The 13,069-nt window shown below is 49.3% G+C and overlaps 1 protein-coding gene across 3 annotated transcripts; it reads right to left on the reverse strand.

The window, feature by feature from the left end:
- Window positions 1-5,358: 5,358 nt before the first annotated feature.
- C1QTNF8 (C1q and TNF related 8) lies at window positions 5,359-8,189 on the reverse strand. Of its 3 annotated transcripts, none has more exons than XR_007903052.1 (3): window positions 7,851-8,189; window positions 6,187-7,162; window positions 5,359-5,902 (listed from the first exon to the last, which is right to left on the reverse strand). XR_007903052.1 is itself a non-coding variant. In XM_051779090.1 (2 exons), exons 1-2 carry the CDS (start codon window positions 8,128-8,130, stop codon window positions 6,615-6,617), a joined length of 828 nt encoding a protein of 275 aa, XP_051635050.1. In that variant the 5' UTR covers window positions 8,131-8,189; the 3' UTR covers window positions 5,359-6,614. The 3 variants fall into 3 exon arrangements, 1 of the variants encoding a protein (XP_051635050.1); XR_007903053.1 differs by having other exon boundaries at window positions 5,359-5,612; window positions 5,903-7,162; XM_051779090.1 differs by having other exon boundaries at window positions 5,359-7,162.
- Window positions 8,190-13,069: the final 4,880 nt, after the last annotated feature.

Below are 13,069 nucleotides of genomic sequence, written 5' to 3' on the forward strand. Positions count from 1 at the left end.
GATCTCAGAGGGCTCAGCAGTGGTTAATGTGCCTCACTGGTGATTTCTGGCCCCCTGGGTTTCAGCAGGGTCATCCTGGAATCCTCTGGCATTGGGATCTTCCCCTGGTTGCTCTCCCAAGGAGGCAAACCCCAGGGCTGGCTCTGAGCTGGGGCAGGAGATCCAGAGGCTGATGGATTTATGCTGGAGTAAGAGCAGAGCCAAAGGTGGTGGGTTTGCTCCTTCCCTCATTGAGTGGCAGCTAAATGGAGTCAGAATTCCCAAATCAACATTGTCCATGTCCCAACACAAACCTCCCTGGGAGCAGCAGGATCCTGAGAGCCTCTGCTAAACCCAGCCCTCTGTCCCCTGAGCCTGCTGGTTATCACAGGGATCCAAACATTTCCTGGGATCTGTGATCCTGGCACAGCTTGGATCCATGCAGCAGCATCCTTAAAAACTACCAGGCCATATTCCAGTGCCTTTCTCTGCCCATCCCCTCCTGCAGCCAAGGCTGGAGCTGCTCCTTTCCTACCCCAGTGGTTTGTTCCCAGCACAGCTTCTCCAGCTCACTCACCCGAAGTGTCTCTGGTTTTCACCTCAACCTGCACTTTTGTTTCCATGTCACATTTATTCCTGCCCATTTTGGTGTTGTTGGAGTGACTCCCTGGTTGCTATGAGATGGATGATGCTCTGGGCTTTCTGTGTTCCCTCTCCCTTTCCTGCTGCCATCTCGTAACACTTAATCCTCTGTATCTCTCCATCTTTCCCTGAAAAGTCACCGAAGGTGAAAGCTTTCTCCACTTGCTCTATCTTGAGCCTTTAAGCTCTGGATCCTGTTTGTGACCTTGAGCCAATTCCACGACCCAAACCATCCCGTGATTCCAGGATTCTGTGCTGGCTCCTGGTCGAGGATCCCAGACTGGGAGACAGGGGTGGTGTCACCCTGGCTGGACTCGACGACCTCAGAGATCTCTTCCTACCTTAATGACTCCGGGATTTCAGGGATGCAGATCCCCCTATTCCCACTGCTTGGCTCGCTCTATATTTTCCAGCTCAGCCCCACATTTATATAAAACCAGAAACACGCTGGAACCGCGTTTGCCCCACGGAAGATTTTATGGATGGTGGAGAAACCCAAACAGAATTTAGGGACGTGAATTTATTCTGTGGAAATGCCGCTTTGCCGCGCTGATTCCTGTCAGTAGCCGGGGAAATGCACGTCAGGAAATGGAATATTTGCCAGCGTGGGATGCGGGGCCGTCAGCCCCGTCTGGCACCCGCCATATGGGGCTGTGTTCGCACGGGGGGGCTGCGGGAGGAGGAGGACACGGGCTGAGGTGTCGGGGCTTCACAGAGATGCAAACGGGACAGCAGAACGGCCTCGTTAATTCTGGGGAGAGCACAATTAATTCCCCCGCCCAGGGGAGCTGCTGTCAGCACGTCTGCAGAGCCAGAGACTGTCCCTGTGCCCTGTTTGAGCAGGAATTGGGCAGAGAATTTGGGCTGGGACAAGCCCAGGCTCTCCTTTACTCAAAGGAATTTAACTGAAAAAAAAAGGGCGGAAAATATATAAAATCTCCCAAAATTAGGCGAAGCAAAGGTGCTGAGGGGCTGTGCGGGGTGAGCTGGCTGAGAGGACACGCAGCTCTGCCCTTTTCAGGATCCTGCCATGAAATTAAAACCACCCTGGAAAACGAGGGGGAATGGGGGGAGAACGAGGCACCCCCAGGATTTGGCAGGAGCAGGAACAGGGAATCACCCCAGCTGTCCCACCTCTCCCCGAACAGGGAATATTCTTCCTGAGAGGGCCTGGGGACGTGCGAGTCCCTCCCGGGGGGAGGATGGGGGTCCCCAGCCTGTCCTGGCGCATCCTTTGTCGCTCCGCGGAGCCTTTTCCCGATGGTTTGGGAAATGCCATTCCCAGAGCCAGGGCAGGGTGGGGAAGCAGCAACCTGGGCAGGCCAAAGTCTGCAGCCTTTTAACCACGGATCGCTCCCCGCCTTGGAAGTGGTTTCTGTTTGTTTTAACACTTTCCCCTTCTATCTCCTGCCTTTTATGCGCGGCTTTAAATCCGTGTTAGTGAATAGGTCCTTACTGGAGTCATTAAGTTCCATTCAACTCATCCAAAGGCAATCCATTAGCTTTATTTGTTGCCTGGTTCCCTTATCTGCCCCGATGTTATCTGCCTGTTCCTGTTGTAAAAGGAAAGTTTCCTTATGGAGAGGAAGAAAGCGGTTTGCCCAAGGCAGAGGTGCCTGTTGTTCTTGCCCTGACCTTCCCGAAAGCCGGGAGGGCTGAAACCTCGCCAAAACAACCTCCTCGCCCCCCAAAGCAAGGCTGCGAGAAGATGGGAATGTGGGATCTGTTGGATGCTCTCACTGAAAAAAAAAAAAAGGGGGGAATAAGTGACCATGGGAGGTGAGCGCAACAGGCAGAACAGGCGGGATGTGCCAGGGGACGTTTAGGTTGGATATTATGGAAATTTCCACACCAAAAGGGTTCTCCAGCCCTGGCACAGCTGCCCAGGACAGTGAGGGAGTCACCGCCCCGGAGGGGTTTAAAAGCCGTGTGGGATTTTGGACTTTGGAAGTTGCAGCGGGAAAAACATCCCTGGCTCAGCTTCTCCAGAGGGGGATTTTTAGCAGGAGCTGCTTCTCGTGGCTTTTCCAGCCTGAAACTTCAACCTGCAGGACAGGGAGGTTCAGGGGGCACAGCTCAGCGTGTCCCGAGTCCTCTGTGCTGGCAGAGCTGCCCCGATCGTTGCTGGCACATCCCAGTGTCCCATCCAGGGCTTCCTGGGATGGAGAGCTCGTCTTTCTCGCTGCAACCACTTGAGGAGTCTGATCCTCCTTCTGCTTCAAGTGTTTTTTCCTCCCGTTGCCCATAAATCTCCCCCTGCCCTCAGGGAATGCGGGCAGGTCCTCTGTTTGCTCTTCCATCCATCACCTTTTGGAACAGGGACGGGGGTTGTCCCAGCTCCTCCTCGGGAGAGGCTCCGCTGAACTCTGTGAAATGAGTTTATCTCCCCCCCACACTGCCAAAATTTGGACCAGAAATCGCAGCTTTTGCAGATTTGAAGTCAGAAAGCTGAAGGGTTGTTGTCTCAAACTCTGTTTAATCCTCCTGTATCAACCCAAAGAGGTTTTTTGGGGGTAGATGCTTCTCACCTGGTGTTTTCCATATTTCCCGCAGTACACAAGGCTCCTGTTCTCCAGTTCCATCTCCCCAGGTTCCTCTGCCTCCCGTTCCTGGCCCTGCCCCAAGGCCAGGGCAGGTTATTTGGGCGATTAAACCGATTTAGAAATTGGTTTGTACTGGGGGATTCACCTTCCACGAGATCCTGGGCTGAGAGGGACCTCCAGGTCTTATATTCCTGAATCAAATTCCCCAGGGAATTCTGGCAGCTAAGGCTGCTTTGTCCTTTCAGTGTAATTCAGGATTTGGGAAAGAGCTTCTGACAGATCCCTCCTGGTTCCATTCAAAGCACCAAATGCAAAACGCCAATTTAGGGAACCGATTGGAAAAATAAATACAAATTAAGCTTTTTTTTTTTTTTCTTTTCATGTAAATTCAAGCACTTAAAGCCTCCACTTTCCTCTCTTCAAAAATAAAAAAAAAAAGAACTTTAAAAGCTTTTTTTCAAAGCTCAGTTTTCAATCTACATATTGAGGGGGGGGGGGAGGGAATTTAAATTCTGTTCTTCTAAGAAAGAGCCTGGCAGGCTGCCTGTGTGGGGATGAGAGATCTCAAATATTTGTGCTTTGGATTGGACTCATTAAACTCCTCTAACCAGAGATGTTTCTCCCGGCCCTTGAAGCTGGAAAAAAACTGCTGATGCCTTCAAAAGGTGGAATTAGGAATGTCTTTGTACATTAAGCTTTTTAGAGATTTCAATTTTTCTCCCGGGGTTGAGTTTTCTACTTTTTTTTTTTTTTTTTTAATGCTAGAAATGACTCATTTGAATAATGGAGGCAAGCCAATAACCTTTTTGATTATTTGAAAGGTCGTTCTGCAACCTGAAAGCAGCGTGGCTTTAATGACTTAATGCTGATGGCAGATGGGTCAGGAGGGGTTTCAATGTGTCCCGTGGCTTCAATAATCAAAATATCTCTCCCTGTGTGTTACAGAGATCTGGATAAAGGGGTAGAGAGGGTGGATTTTTGCTTTCTTCTTGGGAGAAAATAACTTTTCCAGCATCAGTGTGGATTAACACAAGCCAAGGAGGGGAAGGAGAAGGTGTTAAATGAGTTTCTCTCCTCTCTGTTGCCAAAATTTGGCCCAGTAATTGCAAATTTTGTAGCTTTGAAGTCAGAGAACTGAAGGTATTCTGTTGTGTTGATTTTTTTTTTCCCTGGCAATAATTCCAGTTGGGTCAGGTTTTTTTTTTCCTTTTTAATTACAGTCAGTGCAGATGGGAGTGAGCCAAAACTGCAGGAAAACTGCTGGATTCTGAGGAATGAGGGCTGGCAGTGACCAGTCAGCTCCAGCACCTCCAAAGGATCCCCAACAATTCCCTGCACCCACACTGGGAGTTCAGCTGCAAAATCCAGGTGGGAGAGGGATGACTTAGAAGTAGAAAAAGGATTTTGAGCCCTCAAATGTGGTTTTAAAAGCTCTGGAATTTTCCCACATTCCCTTCCCTGCTGGGAGCAGGAGCAGACCCCGAGGTTCAAGGCTTGGGATCTGTATCCATCCCGACTTTCCTTTGCTGCTTAAAAATCCCTGTCTTCAGGAGGACCGTGAGATCTGAAAGATTTGGTATTTATTTGGTAAAAAAAAAGGGTGATTAACTGCTCTGTCTCCCTGTGATGGTTGTTCACAGGCCTGCAAGGAGAGGAGCTGGGATCAGTTTAATTCCTGGAATCCTTCAGTGCTAAAGGCACTCAAATTGTCTCCGCTGATTATTCCATGTCCAGTCTGGTGTTTTCAGCCACCTGCTGTGAAAAGGCTTAAAAAATGAAACCAAGGCAGGTACTCAAAGCAATACCTTTATTTCAGCTACTTTTTCCAACAGCTGTGGGAAGGAGTTTGCCTGGCAAGGACTCTTCCTGCATCCTTCACACAAACAGTTCAGGATGAGGAACTGAGGGAGTGGGAAAGGAGGAATGGGATAAAAAGATGGGGTTTGTTGCATTTACCTTTCCACTGTTCCATCAAAAATTTTTTAGGCAAAAAAAAGAACCCAAATCTCCTAAAATATCAAATATCACTGATATTTTTTCTTTTTTTTTTTTTTTTAAGGCCCCTTTTCTTCACAGTTTTCCTCTCCATTTTCCAGAAATGACGGTGCTGTGAGATGGCAATTTCCAGCCATGGAATTCCAGCTCAGCAAATTCCAACCATCCCACCATTTTCAAATGGGAAACCCACATTCCCAGCCGTGCTGGATGTTCTTATAAGGAATGCTGGTATTAGTACAGAGGGGTAGCTGTGGCTCTTCCAGCTCTGTGCCTCTGGAAAAGCTTTCCCAGGTGGAGATGCTGCTATTTAATTCTGGAATTGTGCTCTCAGAATGAAATATTGCACGAAATGGAACAAAACTGGAATTTAGGGTTGATGTTACTGGGGGCCTACACAGGGTTGCAAAGCTGGAGTTGAAGCCTTGTGGGTGCTTGTGTAGCTCGTAGCACCTTGGAACAGTCACCTCCATCCTCACTGGGCATGGACAGACAATAGATCTATAATCCTTCCTGGACAATTTAAAGATTCCCAAATAGCAGGAAGAATGACATTCCTTAACCAGCACCCATTAGCACCTCAGATACAATTAAAATTTCTTCTCTAAAGGAGAGCAAAGGAGTTAAATTTTTGCTGCCAGCTTAGGAGGGATATTACTGGGTCTCGTGGGTTTACTAGGGGTCTACACAGGGTTGCAAAGCTGGAGTTGAAGCCTTGTGGGTGCTTGTGCAGCTCGTAGCACCTTGGAACAGTCACCTCCACCCTCACTTGGCACGGACAGACAACCCTTACAGATCTATAATCCTTCCTGGACCATGCAAAAATTCCCAAATAGCAGGAAGAATTACAGTCCTCAATTAGCACCCAGGCCCTTAGGTATAATTAAATTTTTTTCTCTCTAGCAGAGCGAAGGAGTTAAATTTTTGCTGTCAGCTTGGCAAAGCCTCCAGGGGTGTTACTGGGGGTCTACACAGGGTTGCAAAGCTGGAGTTGAAGCCTCGTGGGTGCTTGTGCAGCTCGTAGCACCTTGGAACAGCCACCTCCACCCTCACTTGGCACGGACAGACAACCCTTACAGATCTATAATCCTTCCTGGACCATGCAAAAATTCCCAAATAGCAGGAAGAACGACATTCCTTAATTAGCACCCAGATAACTGGTCCTTAGGTATAATTAAAATTTCTTCTGTAAAGCAGAGAAAGCAGTTAAATTCTTGCTGCCAGCTTGGTAGGGATGTTACTGGGGGTCTACACAGGGTTGCAGAGCTGGAGTTGAAGCCTCGTGGGTGCTTGTGCAGCTCGTAGCACCTTGGAACAGCCACCTCCACCCTCACTGGGCATGGACAGACAACCCTTCCAGATCTATAACCCTTCCAAGTGGAACTAGATGTGCACTTCTATAAGGGAAGACTCTACTGGATCTACCAAAGCCTCGGGCCCGGAGCCGGCGAGCGGCTACTCCACGGCCGGTTTGACGAGGTGCCCGTTGAAGATGATGTAGACATCGGACTCCTCGCTGTAAATGGCGTTTTCCCTCTCCCTCTTGAACATCCTGACCCAGACCTCGTCGCCCTCCTGCAGGTCCAGCATGAGGCTCTGGCTCTGCATGATGCTGCGCTCGCTGGGCTGGGCGTACAGGATGGCCGCCTCCTGCTCGTTCCTCATCACGTGCACGTAGGTCTCCTTGTAGTTCCACGTGTGCACGTTGAGGCTGAAGTAGTAGATGCCCGGCACGTAGCAGAAGAACTTCCCCGTGAACATGTTGAAGTGCTGGTAGAGGTTCACGAACTCGGTGTCGAAGGTGACGAGCTGGAAGTAGTCGGAGCTGTGCAGGGGTTTCCTCCGGCCCACCGAGAAGGCGGCGAAGAGCTGCTTGCAGGAGTGGCCCTGAGGGCCGGGCTGCCCTTTCTGGCCCTTCCTGCCGTTCAGGCCGCGTAATCCTCTCTCTCCAGCCTTCCCAGTTGCTCCAGGGAATCCCTTCTCTCCCATCTCGCCCTTCTCCCCTGCGAGCAGAAAGGAAAACCTTGTGAGACGTGAGCGCGAGGAGCCCGAGCTGCGGGAACACCCTGAGGGAGACAACGAGCAGAGGAGGTGCTGGGGCGCTGCTTTCCCAGCACACACAGCAGGAAACAGTGGTCAAACATGAGCACTTTCCCATTTTTCAGGAGGATAAAGCCAGGGGGGAGGCTTGGCTGCACCAAGCTGGTGATGCTGATGTTCTGTGTCCAAAGGTGGAACTCCACGGCCTGACCACAGCAGGGACACGAACCCAGCGTTCATCCCTCACCCCCTGGGTGCAGAGACGGGGACAACACAAGTTTTTGGTTCTGCTGAGGCCTGATTTGAGCCTGGGGGAGGTGGTTGGGTCTTGTCTGTGCTCACAGGACTCCTGGAGCACCTCCTGCATTTCACACTTCACTTTTATTTGTCTGCCTTGCTGAGACAAGAAATGCACCGTGGAAAAAGCCTTTTTTTTTTTCCCCCTCAGTTTTTAAACCACTTAGTGACTTAGTGAGAACGTCTGAACCTGAGTTTTGGTGTGACCTCTAACACGAACTTCCAGGATTTGGGGTTTTGATGGCTTACAGACTCTTGCACCCCTCGTTCCGGGCGGACACGCCGGAAGAGCTCGTGGAGGAGGGAGGAGCGAGGAAGGCAAAGGCTGCCATGGGGGTGGTTGGCTGTACCCACCTTTGAGGATGGTGATGTCTATGGTGGGCTGGACTTTGGGCACGGAGTAGGGGCTGCTGCTCATCCTGGTGTGCCTGGAGGAGAGGATGGACACGGGCTGCTCCGAGGGGCCGCAGCAGCGCACGCACGACAGGCGCCTGGGGGGGCCCTTCTCCAGCTCGGCTCCGACGTTCCCCACGGACACCAGGAGCAGCAGGAGCACCACCCTCATCTTCAGCAGGGCCAGCTGGACCAGCAAAGGAACAGGAATTATTAACACAGCGATTCCAATCAGAGCCATCTGTCGGTGTTACCTCGAGGTGCTTTTCCCGGGGTTAATTATTAGCCGAGCTTGGAGTGGCACCGGGAGACTCCAGGTGGGAATGGTGGCCCCACGTCCCCGCTGTTTACAAGCAGTGGAAAAGGCAACCCCTGTCCCTCATTACCTAAAATTGCCTGACAAGAGACACCAGGTAAACAAAAGAAGGAAAAAAAACCCCATCCAAACCAAACAAAAGCTGCTGAGATGAGAAGCTCCAGCTCTGCTGGTGGTGCTGCTTGGCTGCTCTTGGAACAGCCCCTACAAAAGGTTCTGAGTAAAAGACACCCACAAAAAAAAGCCACAAAGCGTTGCTCTCTTGGTTTGTTGCACCAGCATCCTGCAAAATTCAAAATGAAAGGCAGAATATGCAACTTTATTTCAATATAGAGCCTGAGCCAGGTTTTTTTTGAAGAAAAAAACCCTAAAGAAAAATGAAACTAAAAGAAACAAAAATCATTTCTCTCTTTAGACATTCTCCTGAAGCCTCTGGTTGGAAACCTCTTCCCAGGAACATCTTCCCAAGAAGACTTGTGGTTCTGACCATGCCCCCTTGTGCTCTTCCCAGCAGAATTCCTGTGTGGACTTTCCCTTTTTATTTTCCAATGTGTGGAATGCAAAGCCAAAAAAAAAGCCCCAAAGCAAAGTGAGATTTGCTCTGCACAAACACTGAGATTTGAGATGCTCTGTTGCATTTTCAGCTGCTGCTGGTGAGCTCTGAAAGCCCTCAGTGAAACACAGGGAGGAGACATTGGAGACAGGGCAGTGATGGGAATTTTCTCTGGCTCCCAAACCCTAGGAAGGGATTGGAGCTGGACACAGGCAACTGCCTCCTGGTTCCATGTGTAATTAGTGTCATCCCACTGATTGCAGTGGTGCTTCAGCCAGGGCAGATTTTTTGGATCGATGCCTTTATGGAGCTTCTCCAAGGTCCAATTAGTGAGATGGACTTGTATCGACCTCAGGCTGGGAACAGCTCTCACAGCTCCTCTTCTACCAGCTGGAATTCCTGGAAGAGAGGGGGAAGGTGGGATCTGGATGTCCTGGATTTCAGGAATTGCTCCATGAACACACAGGTCCCTCCTGCAGAGGGAGGGAGGGGATCCTGCCCTGGGGCTGCTCAGAGGCTTCACTGGGAACAAAGTGAGCCAGGTGGGAAAATAGAGAGGAAAAAAAAACGTGTCAGTCTAGGCAAGGATTGTCCCAGCATTCCTGGGAGATGTTTTCTTCTCGTTCTTACCTGCCCCTGTCATTCACACCTTTTATTACTTGGTGTAATGCAGCTCCCTGGAAAGCCCATAAATACTCATTAGCAGCAACATAATAATGACTTTCCCTCTGCCAGCAGTGCAAGTCCTTTCATCAAATCCCCTAGAACTCGAAATATCTTCCTATTCATGACTGTCCCTCCTTCCAGGAGGGATCAATACTCCTTTTCTATCGGCGTTCAGGGCTTGAATTTCATTTTCTTTAAGTCCTTTTTAATTTCCATTCACTCCTTAAGCCATCTTTGTGCTGCCAACCAGGAACAGAAAAGTTTAAATGGACAGAAAGTCAGGAATAAAACCAGCCTGGGCGTGACCGGAGAAGGATGTTGGACTGCAGAGAGGATTTGGGGTTTCTGGGGTCTCCTGTGGAGTGATTTAGGTTTGTGAATATACAGAATGTCTGTGGAAGACCCAGTGTCTTAATCTGTGGGAAAGGAGGCTTGGGGGGAAATTATTGCCCTCTAAAAGTACCTGAAAGGAGTGGGGAGCCCGGGGGGGGTCGGGCTCTGCTCCCAGGGGACAAGGGACAGGACAAGAGGAAGGTTCAGGTTGGACATGAGGAGGAATTTCTCCATGGAAAGGGTGGTCTCTGTGGAAGGGGCTGCCCAGGGAGGTTTGGAGTCCCCTCCCCTGGAGGTGTCCAAGGAAGGCCTGGATGTGGCACTCAGTGCTCTGGGCTGGGGGACAAGGTTGGATTGGATGATCCTGGAGGGCTTTTCCACCCTCAGTGATTCCATGTGCACTCAGAGCCCCAATCCATCCTCTTTGGGATAAAAGCCCTTTAGCCCCTCCCAGGAGGGCAAACAATAACCTGGGATAAAGTCCAGGCTGTTTGATCCCATTATCAGGACATTAAAGCAGAGCATGTAATTGCTGGTGGTACCTCCATGAAGGAGGAAGAACATTTATTATTCATAACAGCAGAAGGGAAAGGATTCATAAACACGAAGAAATCACTACATTTTCACAGGCCATTATTTTCCCTGAGGTGAAGGACTTTCCTGATTTTAGAAGTGGCTTGAGGGAGGGGAAAAAAAAAGCCAGTCTGGGTGAAAACTCAGTGTTCAGGTTGTGCACAGCTCACATGACAGGAACTCAAGCCCCCACTGAAGGATTTGTGGCCACTTGAATGATTCAGGAAGAGCAATAACTCAAGTTATTGGCTAGAAATTGCATTTGGAAAACAAAACAAAACAAAACAAAAAAAAGCAAATGATGCAACAATTCAGACAATTCAGGGCATCCTGGAGCTGACAACTCCACACCACAATTTCCTTCAAAATTTAGTGAAATTCTTATATTGTTGTGGCAGAAACATGGATTTGGTTGTGATATTTTGGGGTTAGGTGAAAACTTAACTATGCAGGTGAGTAAAGAGAGATTCAGGTTTACAGCCTGGGCACAGAAAACAAGGACAGGAGAAGGAAAACAGGAAGGAGATGGAAAGGAAGGAGTCTGAGAGGACTGCAAGGAAAGAATGGTGAATCCTGGAATGGTTTGGGTTGGGAGGGACCTTAAAGCCCATCCAGTGCCACCCCCTGCCATGGGCAGGGACACCTCCCACTAGCCCAGGTTGCTCCAAGCCCCGTCCAACCTGGCCTGGGACACTTCCAGGGATAAATTCAGCAGGATAGGATTGTGTCTGACAGACATCCAGCACAAAAGCAGAGCTTGGGGGAAGGGAAACCTCAAACCAGAGAAATGATGGGACAGGAAAGGAAAGAAGCATGGTAAGAATTTCCCTGTAACCAGAGCATGTCAGGCTGGAGGAAACAATGGCTGGAGCCAAATTTCAGAGGAGAAGCAAATATAACCCTTGTGGTGGGGAAGTCAAATGGGGCACCTTAAAAAAAAATACAAAAAGAATGAGGTTCAGAATTGAAGTTCTGGGAGGAAAAGTGAGAGGTTGTTTTTAACCGTTTGTTTTTTCACTTAAAGCCAATTATTGTGACCTTTTTTTTGTCCAGTGTGCTGATGAGGGGTTTGACTTGGCCTGCAGAGGTTTTTCTTCCTCAAAAGGCAGCAAACAACACACTGGGCTTTGTCTGCTCTGGTCCCAACTCACTCCAAGGCTGTGGCTGCCCCATCTCTGGAAGTGTCCAAGGCCAGGTTGGACGGGGCTTGGAGCAACCTGGGCTGGTGGAAGGTGTCCCTGCCCATGGCAGGGGGTGGCACTGGATGGGCTTTGAGGTCCCTTCCAACCCAAACCATTCTAAGTGAAAATCCAGCCTTTTTGCACCCAATTCAAACAATGCCCAAACCAGGGTTACTTGTCCCCCCCATCAAAATCCAAGGCTGACCAGATGATTAAATAGTGTATTTTTGCTCTGCACTGACCCTGGAAGGACTTGACTTCAATCTAATCCATCAAGCTTTTTATTTACATATTTTTAACCTGCTATGAATTACCTGCTTCAAAAGAGCTGTTTTTCCAGTGGCACCTGGTATTCCTGGTGTGTGCCAACCAAAAAACCCCAATTCCCACCCTGCAGGGCTTTAGGGATCCCCCAAACCTTGGCTGAAGAAGGGCAGAAACCATTAGTTCTGCTTCAGAGACCTAAATGATATGATTCTTTCTTCTTTTGTGCAAGTCCTGATTTAAATATCTTTCCTTGACACTATTTGAGCTGCAGAGAGCACCTTGATTGATTTTTTTGGGATGCTGATGGAGTTTAATCTCGGAGCTCAAGGTAGACAGTTTATGTCTGAGGCACATTTGTTCATGCAAAGCTTTTTAATCTCCCTGTGTACCTGAAGGATTTCCATGCTCTGATCTAAAGGAACAAATGATAAGAAATCACTGAAATAGCTGCAAAAAACCACCTTAATTTGCTCTGCAACAGAGAAAATGAAGCAGGAGGGCAAAGCAAGTCAGCCTGGAGACTGCATCCAGAGGTTTTCCCTCTGGTTAGCAATGTGGAATTTTCAAGTTGAATCCCAATCTTGCCTGGTCTGTTGGAACAGCCCCTGTGGGATTTACAGGTCGTGCCAAAGGTGTGGATCTGCCTCAATCCACCCCATCCCATGTTTTCCCTGGGAGCAGTGGGAGTGTGTCCTTCCAATCTGCCCCATCCCATGTTTTCCCTGGGAGCAGTGGGAGTGTGTCCTTACCTTGCAGGGAAGCTGGAAGGATCAATCCCACCAAGAACTGTGCTGAGCTGTGATATCCAGAGTTCACGAGGCAGGAACTGCTCTGGGATGCATCCCTTTCAATTCCTGCCAATATTTCCCTTCCCGTTATTCCTAAAGCTTGACTGGGAAAAGCAACCTCTGACTCTCTCTGCTTTGAATTCCCAAACCCCAGCAGGCACTGCCCCTTGGAGTCAGGGACAAATCCTGGCTCAAAACCCACGAGGACACTTCAGATTAAAACCTTCCTTGAGCCCCAGAGATGGAAAACACAGAGATGGAAAACAGAGATGGATGTGTCATCATTCCAGAGATGGAAAATATTCCAGTTCTGCTGCTTTTGTGTCTCCTCTCAAGCCTCAACCTCCTCACTGCTCCAGAGCTCCTTGGATCGCCAGCAGCAGGAAACGAGGCATCCTCAGGGCTGGGAATGTCTGGACACTGGGTTTCCTCTTGGAAGTGATTTGTTTGGGGTTTTTTTTTTAAATTGTCTTCCCTGTGAGGGTCTAAAATTTCTTCAGGAG

The sequence above is a fragment of the Manacus candei genome, unplaced genomic scaffold (genome assembly GCF_025592945.1).
Source record: "Manacus candei isolate 608988 ecotype Guabito, Panama unplaced genomic scaffold, ASM2559294v1 h1tg000002l, whole genome shotgun sequence".
In the NCBI taxonomy this organism is placed as follows: domain Eukaryota; kingdom Metazoa; phylum Chordata; class Aves; order Passeriformes; family Pipridae; genus Manacus; species Manacus candei.

Excerpts from the sequence above, each read along its gene's own strand:
- C1QTNF8 (XM_051779090.1), bottom strand. The coding sequence starts at position 8,130 with ATGGCTCTGATTGGAATCGCTGTGTTAATAATTCCTGTTCCTTTGCTG. Across the intron at positions 7,163-7,850 it reads AGACATCACCATCCTCAAAG|GGGAGAAGGGCGAGATGGGA; the intron begins GTGGGTACAGCC and ends TTCTGCTCGCAG.